Genomic DNA, 13,047 nt, shown 5'->3' with positions numbered 1-13,047 from the left:
GACAGTGAATATAAAATTGTAGCTCGGTGGGGAAAGGAGTTCTGAGAGCAGCTTGGTTTCTTCCTCCATATTGTACCCAGAATAGCGCTGACTCCTATTTGCATAGACTGTTCAGAATGTAGACTTTTAATTTATTGTCAGATAAAATACAAACACCTGGAGGTCTAAGTGACTTCGTGTCTGGAGTTTCCAATCTGGGGTTACAGATTGTCACCGTGTAATGACGGCATTATTTGAAGCTAATACTGTAATTAATTTTGTACCACTCTACTCAGCCGGTGTTAATAATGAGCTGTGTTCTTATCCAGAATAACTTGGAGACTCTTGCAGCAAAAGAATCCATAACCATGTCTGATAGTCTATCCGACTGGGAGGATGGGATGTCTAGCCAGGGAGCATCATTGCGAGGATGGACATAATAAGTTTTATGCTTGCAAGTCATGCTCAGCCAAAGTGGGAGCTAGTCTCCTGATGCTAAGCGTCTATTTTTTTTCCAGTATAGCTGTTCACAAAATAATTTAGAGAGTGAGGCATGGTACGAAGTAATATTGATGTGCATTAAGAACAAACTCTGAATAAATAAAGAAATGTTAACCTGAAGATGCAATCTTTTGTTGGTGGGGAAGTAATAAACTATTCATGATTTTCTTACAACGTTTCATTGACATATGGTGCTTCTAACCCAGTGACAAATTAATTGACTTGGTTTAAAAAGAAATGAATGCAGCTTAACGAAGAAGGACAGGATATGTTTTACAAGGCAGCTGGTTCTGCCACTGCTGGCTTATGGAGACAATGTACACCGGACAGCCTAATGAGTCTCTCTGTTGCATAAGATAGATTCTCTTTATAATAGAATTGCACGCTTTGTCTCTAAATGGGGTTATTATACACACCATTGCACAATGTTTGAAGAGCTTGGTTGGCCCTTGTAGAGGGTTAGGAGAGAAATAAATTGGAAAACAATCGTACTTAAGACCTTCAATCCATCAAACACTCCATATTTATCTAAATTACCAGAACGCTCTCCCAAAATACAAATCTGTAGGATACACACAGCTAGAATGTTAATGTTGACCGGCCTTCACTTTGGTTTTATCAGTTAGGTTTTCTATTGTAAACACAGACCAAAATTCATGCACACTGAAGCCTGGTAATGCATTTCAGCCACTACCCCCCAACTCCTTTTCCCTCGGCTCTTCCCATTCCTACTGTCTCAGACCCTGAAGTTTCACTTGGTGTTCTCTCAACCCACCAGGAATACACATGCATCGCTTGGCCTGAGTGGTCTAACTCTTAGAACTTTTTGACTTTGAATATTGCAACCGTTTCAATAGTAGTTCACTCAACTTCTTCACTTTTCTCCACACTTATGGGTCCTCACTATTCAGTCACTCAGTTATTCTTTAGAATAAATCCATTTTGGTTCCTTTTATAGCCTTGGGAAAAAGAACAGGAAGTGGAGACAGGGGAAGACGGGCTAAATGGTGGCCTGGTTCACTGTCGGTGAAGGTCACATGTCCTGTCAGAGGGGGTGGGTGGAGCCCTTTCAGCAGGCTTAGGTCCCAAGAGCTGGGAGCTGATTCATGCTCTTACCTCTGCGTGAAATCCCCTGGCTGCCAACCTGATTTTACCTCTGGCTCCATTCTACTGATAGTCTCATGTAGCCTTTAGGAATTACATAGCACAATTTCCTCCAGATTCTTTCAAGGTTATAACATGTCTTCAAACCCCAGAGGAGGCGTTGCATGGGAAAAGTGATTCTTGCGTATATCATGACTGGGTTTTTGACCTGTCACATTTTGGACTTTGGGACACACCATTCATTGCAGTTGACCTTGGGATTCTCGCTTATGAGCCAAGGTAGCAATATTTGCTTCTTCCAGCCTCTCTCCTCTGTGTCTCTTTCCTCCCTGCCAAGAGCAGTTGAAAAGTGTTCCGCCTGGGAAACATTCGAAGGTTCTTGGAGTAAGATGATCTTTTCAGTTTAAGACGTTATTATATCCCAAACCAGATTGTTTCCTCCTCGTCTTCATGGGGTTCTTTACTTTTCACATCTACCCATATTCTGGTAGAGAGGAAGGGGAGCTGAAAGAAATGGACAAAACGGTTTTGTGGGCTTCTCCACATATTTATTACCCTCTCCAAATTGAATCTTGAAGCCTTGTCAGAAGTGTTATTTCTCCAACAGAGCAGGCATTAAGTGGCTATAGAAAATAAACTCACCTCCTGACATCTTTCCCATTGCTTGCTACATCCATTTACTGGGAAGATTATGTTGTAAGATGTGACGGGAGGTGTTGTACAACAAAGGAAAACCACCGCTTTGTAATTCTATTTGTTCAAGTTTTCTTCTTTTGCACGGGCTTTTGGATTTCCTTGTCGTTTCTGGAATTATTTCTTAAATGGTGAGTATTGTTTTTGGATACACGTTTCTCCAGAATCTTAATCCATCCAACTAGTTCTTAAGTTACATACATTCTTTTGAAAGCAGAGTCATGTTATTTGTGATAAAATTTCTGTAATTTGGCCAGAGGGAAGAAAAATCTAAAACAAATGGTGACAATGAGTAGTTAATGAATTTTCTTCTACTGATTTTTTTTTTCTTAATGATTCTCATGTTCTCTGTCAAAAACACTATTTGATGACAATGCTAAGAATACTTAGCTCTACGTAAAAATTTGTTTCCATTTGCTTTGCCATGTAATTTATTAAGAGGGCTTTTACTTATTTTTTCTCTTTAACATAATTACCTTAAGGAAATAAATACATACAGAGACAAATGAATAGGCACACTAGTCTTTATCAATGTTTGTTCAAATTGTTGTAGTTTAGAGAAATGGGAATCCAGAACTGAGGTGCCTAAGAAATAAATCTTCCCTTGTATGTAGTTTCCCTAGTTCAAGAATCTGAACACACATTACAAGCAATTAAACTTTAGGGTACAAATGGGAATTCTATATTGTTTGTTGGTTAAATTCAATTATGAAATTATGATTTGCTATGGGTTCCTAGCAAGCCCTTTCTTTTAGTTCTATGAATGTGCACATCCTAGTTTTCTTGGCTTTTTACCTGTTCTCTCAAACTACTTCCAGATCTCAGTTCTACCCATGTCATATTTCTTTTTTTTTTTTTTAAGGATTTTATTTATTTATTTGACAGAGAACACAATTAGGCAGAGAGGCAGGCAGAGAGAGAGAGAGAGAGAGAGAGAGAAGCAGGCTCTGCACTGAGCAGAGAGCCCGATGCGGGGCTCCATCCCAGGGTCCTGGGATCATGACCTGGGCCGAAGGCAGAGGCTTTAACCTGCTGAGCCACCCAGGCGCCCCCCATGTCATATTTCTTAAATGACTTGCTTTCTTTACTTCCTACTTCTGATTTGTTCTCTAGCCTCTGTGACTTCCACTCCCCCAATGTTATTGCAGTGGTATCATCCTAAAAGGCCTCCCCCAAGGCCATTTTCAGTACCCCTTCTGTTTCTTCTCTTAGCCTAGTGGATATCACTGACCACTCAAATCATGCTTCCCTTTGTAAACACTGCCATTTCCTAGCTGGGGGGCATTCAGTTACTCTCCCTTGTTTGTTTTTCTCTCAGTCTTTCTTCTTTCCCTCCCCCAATATGTTGGCTCTCCCAAAGATCTCATTGTTCTGGCCCACCCTAAAGGCCATCCCTTGTTGAAGGAGCCATTTTCATGGCTTTAGCCATGACCCACCACCAGTTCCAACTTGCTCTTTATATTTTTTTAAAAGATTTTATTTATTTATTTGACAGACAGAGATCACAAGCAGGCAGAGAAGCAGGCAGAGAGAGAGGAGGAAGCAGGCTTCCTGCTGAGCAGAGAGCACGATGTGGGGCTTGATCCCAGGACCCTGGGATCATGACCTGAGCTGAAGGCAGAGGATTTAACCCAGTGAGCCACCCAGGAGCAAAGTGGGGGAGGCCTTGCTCTTTAGTTTGAACTCTGGGACCTCATTTTCAACTCCTCAATATCCCACAACACCTCAAGCTCAACATATCCAGACCCCACTGATAATCAGAAGAGAATGTGGAAACAGTTCTTTCCCCCCTCCCCACACCCCTTCTTTCCTAGCCTCCCTGCTCCATTACTATTACCCTTCAGCCCCCAAGGTGTCCATATTAGAAGGCTTGGAGTCTTTTAGGTCCTGTTCCTTCCTTCCTGGACTGATCTTTCACCAAATCCCACTGATTCTATCTCAGGAATGTCTTCACATCTACCTCTTTTCCATCCTAGTTGGCTTAGGTCCATCTGTTTTCATCTTCTGCTTATCCTGGTGCCCTGAGAACCTCACTCTGTTCTCTGTCTTCCTGCTGGACCTATTCCTCTTAAGACAAACCCAGGCACAGCTCATCCTTTCCTCCCAAACTACACAGCCTACAACCTACCTATGAGCCCAGCCTCTTCTCTCCACTTCTCCCTCCTTTGGTCCAGTGCTCCTACTGAACTAGAATCACTTCTCCCCTGTCCTGACTCTGAATCTTGGCCTCAAAACCTTTCCTTTCTTGCTCTGAGGAAAACTCCTACTCACTCTTCAAGCAACAGTTCAAAGGACACTTTTGCGAAAACTCCCCTATGTCCTACTTTTTGGCCACAACACATGTCCAAATCTTCCATCACTGCCCTTGTCTCTCAGTCATGTGATCCTAAGTTTAGGTAGAGAGAGAGACTTTCCCTTGCTGGCCCAACCTAAGCCCTTGACTGGGGTTGTTTGGATGCGCTCCTGATCAGATCTATGATGCATGTGATCAGTGTGGCACTCTGAAGTGTCTTATGATGGTCCCAAGTTCTCCTGACCATGCTGGTAAAGGCACTTTTCCTGACTTGACGGGGCTGTTTATCTCCTTTGTGGTTTTACTTTCTGCCAGGAAAAGGAGAAACTGTATGTGGAGCTGAAGCACATCCTGGCTCGACAGCCTGGTCCCGAGGCTGCCGAGCAGCTACAGATCTATCGCCACACGCTGCGGGAAAAGACAAAACAGCTGAAAGTAAGTGGGAGCCTCTGCCTTTTCCTGGCCACACGTGAGGGACCCAGACATGTCTGCTGTCTCGGTACAAGGAGCGGGTCTCCCAAACGTCACACACCGTAGAGGTTGGCTTTTTTAGAATTCCAGTCCCAGGAGGAGCAGGACACATCCCAGAGTTGCCCTCCTGCAGTGAGACTAATAGACCCCACAATTCTCTGTTTTCTGAAAGAGGGAGGAGAGCAAGGGAAGAGTTGGAGAGAGGATGATGGCACCTGAACGGAAATTTGGGGGACAGGTATCTGGCGATGATCTCAAAATGAGTGAGGGCACTTGGAATGGGGGGGGGGGGGAAGAAGAGAGGAAATGTTTTAAAACCATCATCTCCCGAAGCAAACCACTGTGCCAAGCAGGTTTGTGCTATTCCGTTCCCCCTGCGAAGCACAGGTTATTCCCCGGTGCCCAGGGCCTGCCTTCATTCCCATCTCTTGAGTCAGTCACTGTGAAAGGAAAGTAAAATCACTTTAGAATTCTGTTAGCATAAATTCCCTTCTAAGTGACTTCAGAAACTCAACTGGGGGAGATGGAATGTTATATTATTACGTGTGCCTTTTAAAAGTTTTCTTGGAAACGGTGTGTTACCATTGTATCCGGAGCTCTACCTCCTAAGTGAGTCCTTAGGTATTCTGGGCATGTCGGGGAAGTCTTACACACACGCAAACACGGAAGGTAGCACACGCCAGCTGAATTCCGGCACTTACCAGCACAACGAAGTTGATAATCATTGCCTTTCTGCCTGGGGTAATATAGATGCCGTGCTCCTCCTACGGTTCTGATGCTTTCACAAATAAGACATTGTAAAATCACATCCTTCTACTTAAAAAAGGCAGATGAAACAGACGTGTAATTAGAACATTAATTTTCAACTTATCCCTCAATGTTGATTTCACCAGAGTATCCTGAGATGTAGTTCGAATTTTGCATGAGGCATAATCTTTTTGATTATTTTCATCCTTTTAAACAATTATATATTCCCAACAAAACAAAAGCTCATTTTCTCAGGAGTGGGTATAGATTAGAAAAATACATGTCTGTCTTCACACTGCTGTCAGCCACATTCTGCTTTGGATTGCATTGCATGGCTCGCTGGCGCTTTTGGGATTTTAACCCTTTAACTCAGGAGATCCAGAATTTTGCTCTGATGAAATGTGACCCCTGGTGGAAGAGGTTCAGAGGTGGTGGTCTCAGCCCGTCTCGTCTGCCAGTTTGTCCTCATTATCTGGGCTCTTTTAGGAAATGTGATATTCGTTGTTTGGAAACAGACCCTTTGTTCCTAATTGTTTAGCTATTAAGGCAGGTTTTCTCTCAACATGAAGGTCCTATTCTTTAGCTCATGATAGCATAGTCAGAATCATTTTCAAAGCAATGAAGGGAACACGTTCAGAAGCAGATGAATACCTAGAAGACAGAGATGTCCCTTTTGTGCAAATTTTTCAAACAGTGAGCGAGAGGGAAAATGAATCTTTCTGTTGCATGCCCCTTAGAATGGTAACCTTCTTTCCTTCCCTTTGGTTTCTGTGGGGTGCACTCCTCGCTTGGGCATGCTTTACGCGGCCTGTTCAGATGAGAGAATGCCCACTCTTCTCTCTCGAGACCAAGAGCATCTATGGGACACCAGAGTGGAAGAGGCAGCTGATCAGGGCTCCTCTCACACAGGCTTAAGACTCTCCCATGCGCATGTCAGCTCCCCGCTTCGCAGAGGGAAACATTGCGGTGCTGGGAGAAAGAGTGAGCCTGTGAAGAGTCCCAAAGAGAACAGCGAAGGGGTGATAGACATTAGCAGAACAGCAACCTAGGAAAACACATACACTGAAGGCCTACTTGGTGGTGGTGATGGTGGGATGATTCCAGAATAATTTTTAACCATAATCCTCAAATGAATCACTCTCCCTAGTGATGACTTCCCTAAAGGCTCTTTAAAAAGGCTTTAAGTGCAGTTTGATACTGTATGCCTGAGCATATTTCTGTCTCTGCTCACAATATACCTGAAACCCATTACTCCATTCATGGGTGAGCCTGCTTGAATGTGGCCCAAGAGCTCTTCCAAGCAGAGGCTTCACTACATTTGCCCCTGGATTAGGAGTCTGCAGACCTCAGTCAGATTTTTACCTAGACGAGACCTTGAGAACTGGTAAAAGCGAGCGGATTAGCTGTTAAACTTGGGCGGGGTTTTGTATTACTCACCCCATGGAGGTAAATGGCAGCAAATGAGAGAGAAAAAATTTTCAGGAAAGGGTATCGTTTCACTGTGTCTCTTCTGCTAATGCTGTTTTATTTGTCATGTTAGGTTTTGTCTTCAGAGCTGAATATGTATGAATCACAGAGCCAAGAATATAAATACGAGATCGAGAAACTTACCAATGAACTGATGAACTTGAAGAAGAAATACCTAGCCCAGAAACGTAAAGAATACATTCAGAAGTAAGAATTAGTCAAATGTTCTAATCTTGTTGTGCCTATTATCTGCTGGTAAGATAATTGGCAGACAGTCACGGAGTCATGGAGTCCATGGGGGTAAACTGAGGCACAGGGTGAACAAATGACATTCTACACATCCCCACTGGTTTGTGTCAGAGCAAGTTGCATGTCTCATCTGATACAAAGGCCTCTCCTTAGGACCCGAGCAGGGATCCATTAATATCTGCTCATTGGTGGACCTCATATGGAGCAGAAAAAACATAGTAGGATTCTCCCCATCTCCCCCCACCCCCGCCCTACCTCCCCCACGCTGTTCTCATGGCTTGGAGATAATCATGCCATAACATTGTTTGCAACTGAGATTCAGTTGCAAGATTTCAGGCTTGAAAGCACATCCACATTTACAAACATAGGTAATTTTGCTAAGGAGTGGAGGGTGGGAAAGCTGTTCTTTCCAAGAACACAGCTGTGATGAGTAACTCGCGGATCATTTTTACCTATGTTTTAGATAATCTGTCTCTGAACCATCTTTACATCTAGCACTAGCTTCAGCATCTGCCGGGGGCGTGACGTGAGCTCTTACTCTCCAGGTTAACATTTTGGGTTTCAGGATGCCTACACATGGAAAGACAAATGTCTCTCCACTCGGGTATCATCATTTGCCTAATGCTAGGGTGAGAGAACGGGCCCCAGTGAATCAGTGGGTTCGAACCTCGGCTTGGCTGTGGGGCATTGCCCAAGTCATCCAGTTGATTCTGTAGTGGCTCACATTGGGGGCTTAAGTCAAGTTGGATGTTTCGTCCACTTGGGCATTGCAGGGACCTGGTGAAAGAGGGGTATCTGCCTGTGATTTGTGAGGAGCAAACAACAACAATGAAGTAATGGGATGCAAATAGATTTGCCAGGAAAAATTTGCCCTTCTTGTAAATCAGAATAGTCCCCCATTCCACATTCAGAGGGCAGCTTCTTGGTAGAGTCAAATCCTGCCAAAAATTAGAGCTGATTTCAATGGGTCTGTCTTGATGTATGGGACTGGCAACCATCTGGTTCAGAACCATTGGTGGGATTGGGTGAACATGTAGGTCTCCAGGCCCCATTCCCAGATGTTTAGATTCTGCGGGCTCTGAAGAATTTGCAGTTGAGTCACTCCTCACAGAAGCTGGAGAACCACTGGTATTAATGGTGTGAATCAGTGCACGATAGGTGGAAACACAGTGGTTTTCTCTTAAGACAGTATGTTCGTGCCGATGGCTTGTTCCAGTGCGAGGCACACATCCAGTTCAATGGCTTTCAAACATTTTGATTACAGTCTCTTATCAGTAAAACACTTTTGAACTTGTAGCTGCCCATATATATGCATGCATATTAAATACATATTTGTTTTAGGTATTAAAATGAAATTTTTATTTTAGAATAGTTTTCTACCTCCAACATATTTTAACTTGTCTACATTGCATGCAAAATACTATTGTCACTTTGTTGGTAACTCTTAGTAAACTGAGATTTTTTTTTTAATTTTGAAAAACAAAATATGAATAGAATCTTAAATATCTTCTTTGCACTTCCCAGTGGGTCAACTTAGTCATCTTATAGAGTACATGTAACCATTTTGGAGAGCAGCAGTCTGGTTTACACAGTTATGAACAACCAGCTTAGCTAAGCAGTTACTTAATTTTCTAGAGCTGACGAACTTCCCCGCCTTGGTCCTGTTTAGTTTGGTCTGTTGTCCTGTTTTGGTCTTGGTCCTGGAGTTTGGCCGGTTGACCTTACTGATCCCCCTCCCAAACACCCTCCATACGGTTTCCTGGACACAGAAGCCTGTGGAGCCAACAGAAATGCCTCTCTGTTGGCTCAGCCCCTCCCAGTGGTACATCCACTAAAAGGACCAGTAGGCCCCTTGTAGATGCTTAAATTAAAATGGATTATAGCCAAGTCAAATTAAAAATTCAGTCTCTTAGGTACACTAGTCACATTTCAACTGCTTAAATAGCCACATGGAAGTAGAGGGCACAGCACTGGTCTCTAGATAGAGAGCTTTGCCACCATGGTGGAAAGTTCTATTGGACAGCACAGCTCTAGAATCCTTGCTTTTACTGGTCCTCTTCTTGCCCTAACATGCTCATAACTGCAGCCACTCTGACCTGGTGTGGGTGTCATGGGTGGTTCCATGTTGGTGGGGATCTATACACTGGAGGTAGACAGAGAGAGGGGTTCACAGAAGAAGAGCAAAGGGATTAAGGTGCTGAAGGGAAGTATGCTGAGGCGAGAACAAGGGTGCGGAGGGGGTGTGGACTGGAAGGGAGGAGACTGAAGGGGGCCACGGTGACGGTCTACGAATATATTACAAAGGTGATGTAAGGGAGGTATCATTCCCATCAGTCACCTTTGACCAAGCCAGTGTTGGTAAGCTGAAGTTCCTGCAGAGAGGCAAAGTTATGTTACTGCAGGCAAGAGAAGGGATGGGGGAGTGGGCTGCCTTCATCCACCAGGCATCAGGTGTGTGGGTTGCCAAGTACTAGAAAGAATCCTCTTTACCGGATCCAGTCAAGGATTGTCCTACTTATGGAGGATGATTTTTTTTTTTTTTTATATAATAATGAAATCAATCCTTCTAAGAGACTGCTGGATTGATTAGCCAATCCTCTACAGGTTCTTTCCAAATGGAATAATTTAGAGTAGTCTCTGTGGGTGATTTCCCTATACTTGCCCTTTATAAAATAGCAACTCATACCATTTTTGCCTTTATGCCTTCTTTCACTTTTCTCAAACATGTTTTTCATCATATTTCCACCCGGATCTGCACCCTCACCCACCTGCCTCTCACTGCCCTGTCCCAGACCCCCAGGCTGGTCTTGAGTTTGCAGAACTAGTCAGATTCTTTCCCCAAAGGTGGAATTCTCACCCCCTAAGGTTAATCAGTTCTAGTTGTCAAGTCTAATTTGAGTTTGGTCTTAGCGGTTAGCTTGATTTTTATTTTTAAAAAGGGATTCCAAAGATGTTTTCTGTAAGACCCTTAAATACACAATAAGGAATTTGTGTAATTTAAGCTACCTCTGCAGGAGACCTGAATGTGTATGTGTGTGAATGTGTGTGTATATGTACGTGTGTGTATTTTAAGGAGATATATTTTAGATTTTCCTTTATTGCTGAAGGTACTATCTTATCCATCTTTTTTAGATTTTCTTGTATCTTAAACTATTTCTAATAACACCTGCTGCTTGTCTAAAGTTACGGGAAAATTTGTATTTCATAAATATCCAGGTTTGATGAAGATAAGTCTGTGGTAAATATTTATAAGTTTCCACTGAAACTTTGGGATATAGAAGTTGATAAATGATGAATTAGTCATTATAACTAATAAATAAACAAAGCCAAGAGAAAGATTCTTCTGACTGATTTTGGGGCTAAACAAATGTTTTATAAAACAGGATGATGTTACAAGTCAGGAGTCTCAAGTCCATAGTGATTGAGTTATAATGAGGTCTTATGTCCACATTTAGATCAACATTAGGAGGGCACCTTTAACTGTGTCTTTCCCTAATTCTTTGTGTTATCAGTGAACGCCTAATTAGATTTAAACAATCACTTTGTCTAAAACTGAAAGCTTTTTTTTTTTTTTTAAAGATTTTATTTATTTATTTGACAGACAGATCACAAGTAGGCAGAGAGGCAGGCAGAGAGAGAGAGAGGGAAGCAGACTCCCCGCTGAGCAGAGAGCCCGACGCGGGACTCGATCCCAGGACCCTGAGATCATGACCTGAGCCGAAGGCAGTGACTTAACCCACTGAGCTACCCAGGCGTCCCCTAAAACTGAAAGCTTTAATCAAAGCAGTTTTCAGTGGCTAACTCACCTAGGAACTTAAAGAACACCAAACTTAGAGGAAGAAAAAGGTGCTAAGGAAGTTAACTTTTCCTTCCTGTCTTGCAGAAATAAGGACAGAGTACCCATGGATAACACCTTCTCAATGGCCAAGCCAACCGGCCCTCGTTTTACTGGGGGTGGATTTCCCCTCAACAGACCATCCCAAGTGAAGTCCTAGCCCGAAGCTCTTGGCTGGGTGCATTGAACAGCTCATGACATTCGCTTTGGAACATTTTGAGGAATCTCTTTCAAATGTCTTGGATCCCAAATATTTAGAGAAATCAGTGCTCAAATTCCAGGATAAAAAGAAATGCAAAACTATCATCATCATGTCCATTTTAGAGTGATGACATTCTACTTGGTCCTCATGGCTATTAACAGACTGTAATTATATCATTCAATTAAGCTAATGCATTGCAAAAAGCCAATGTTTTGTGACTACCACACTGATTGATTTGAAAGGCACCACATTGCCAAGCACTCGGTAGCGATGAAATTTTGGATCTGAATTTCTCTATTATAAACATTGGTGTATATGCTTTACATTTAAAAATATTTTCAAAATGCAGTGCGTTTCTTATTAATAAGAATCTATTAATTATTCCTCATTAACAAGTCATGGCATGAGGTGAGAAAAAAAAAGGACAAACTCTCAAATATTTAAAACGTGTTTTGAGAATGAATTCTATGTGGAATTTCTTTTCAGGCCTGGGGTATGAAAATCTATTCCAAAGAGACATACTAATAAATACTTCATCATAAAAAATAAAAAAGAACCTTTGTAGAGATTTTGGTCTTTGCTTTGGTAGAGTGTGTAATTAAAGTTTAAAAACTACTTTGAGAAATGTTTAACATAAGGATCAGATTCAGAGGAACCAAGACTTTAAAATGAAGGGTTTCGGCTGGCTTCCTCTGATGGCCTTGTGTTTCTTAGACCTCCCACTTGGAAAACGGAGTTATGTTAGGACAAGGGTCTGTTTGGCTTTCAGGCATCAGGTCAACATTTAGGGTCATTGAATCCACTGTATTGTCTTTCTGGTGAAGCCACAGTTATGTGCACTTCAGTTCAGAGTTGTCCCACTAAGAGAGTTCCTTCAGGAATGTTATGTGAGGATACTCCGGTCATCTCTCTCACAAGAGCTTGACCTCTGCGATGTTTTAACCAAAACAGAGTAAACCACTCAAGGATAAGGACAGTATAAGTGGATCATTCCATTTGTGCAATGCGACCAAGGTTCCCACTGCAAGGAGCAAAAGACTTAATGACCCCAAGATGCTTGTTCAGATTATACAGAGGGGTGGGATGTTAGAGCGATCACCTACCTGCATGTTCTGCTGTCCTTCTCAGTTCACCCCCTGCAGCAGATCCAAAGCAATGAGGACCGTGAAGCGATTTATTATGAAATGATCCCAGGAAACCCTCTAATAGTGGGGAAGTAGGTCAGAGAGGGGAAGGAAATCAAGCTCGGGTGCAATTTCAAGTCAAGTTCCATGGTGGGAGACTGGCTGCATTTTGCAGTGGGCCCTGGAGACCATGTAATCACAGGTCAGAGTTGTCCCTGTTGGGGGGGTAAGGGAGCTAGAGTATTTATGAGATACATGCAGGCGGTGGATGGTCAAAGACTGCCCTGCAGGGGGCCCTTCTCCCTGCAGGCAAAGCAGGGTCTGGCAGCCTGTGAGCATCCATGAGTCAGAAATGGCATTTGCTGACTGTCAGCGGTGGAAA

The 13,047-nt window shown here is 42.9% G+C and overlaps 1 protein-coding gene across 4 annotated transcripts in view; it reads left to right on the top strand.

Moving 5' to 3' along the window:
- Nucleotides 1–12,105, top strand: part of CFAP58 (cilia and flagella associated protein 58) — a 121,324-nt gene extending 109,219 nt beyond the window's left edge. For all 4 annotated transcript variants that reach the window (XM_013054570.2, XM_013054569.2, XM_045068984.1 and 1 more), the window contains 3 exons: nt 4,886–5,005; nt 7,329–7,462; nt 11,388–12,105. In XM_013054570.2, the coding sequence (XP_012910024.1) occupies nt 4,886–5,005; nt 7,329–7,462; nt 11,388–11,499 (366 nt within the window). In that variant the 3' untranslated portion in view covers nt 11,500–12,105. The remainder of the gene's footprint in view (nt 1–4,885; nt 5,006–7,328; nt 7,463–11,387) is intronic.
- The last annotated feature ends 942 nt before the right edge of the window (nt 12,106–13,047 follow it).

The sequence above is a fragment of the Mustela putorius genome, unplaced genomic scaffold (assembly GCF_011764305.1).
Source record: "Mustela putorius furo isolate JIRA1106 unplaced genomic scaffold, ASM1176430v1.1 tig00003909_pilon_pilon_pilon, whole genome shotgun sequence".
NCBI classification, from domain to species: domain Eukaryota; kingdom Metazoa; phylum Chordata; class Mammalia; order Carnivora; family Mustelidae; genus Mustela; species Mustela putorius.
This window is presented reverse-complemented; position numbering and strand designations above follow the sequence as displayed.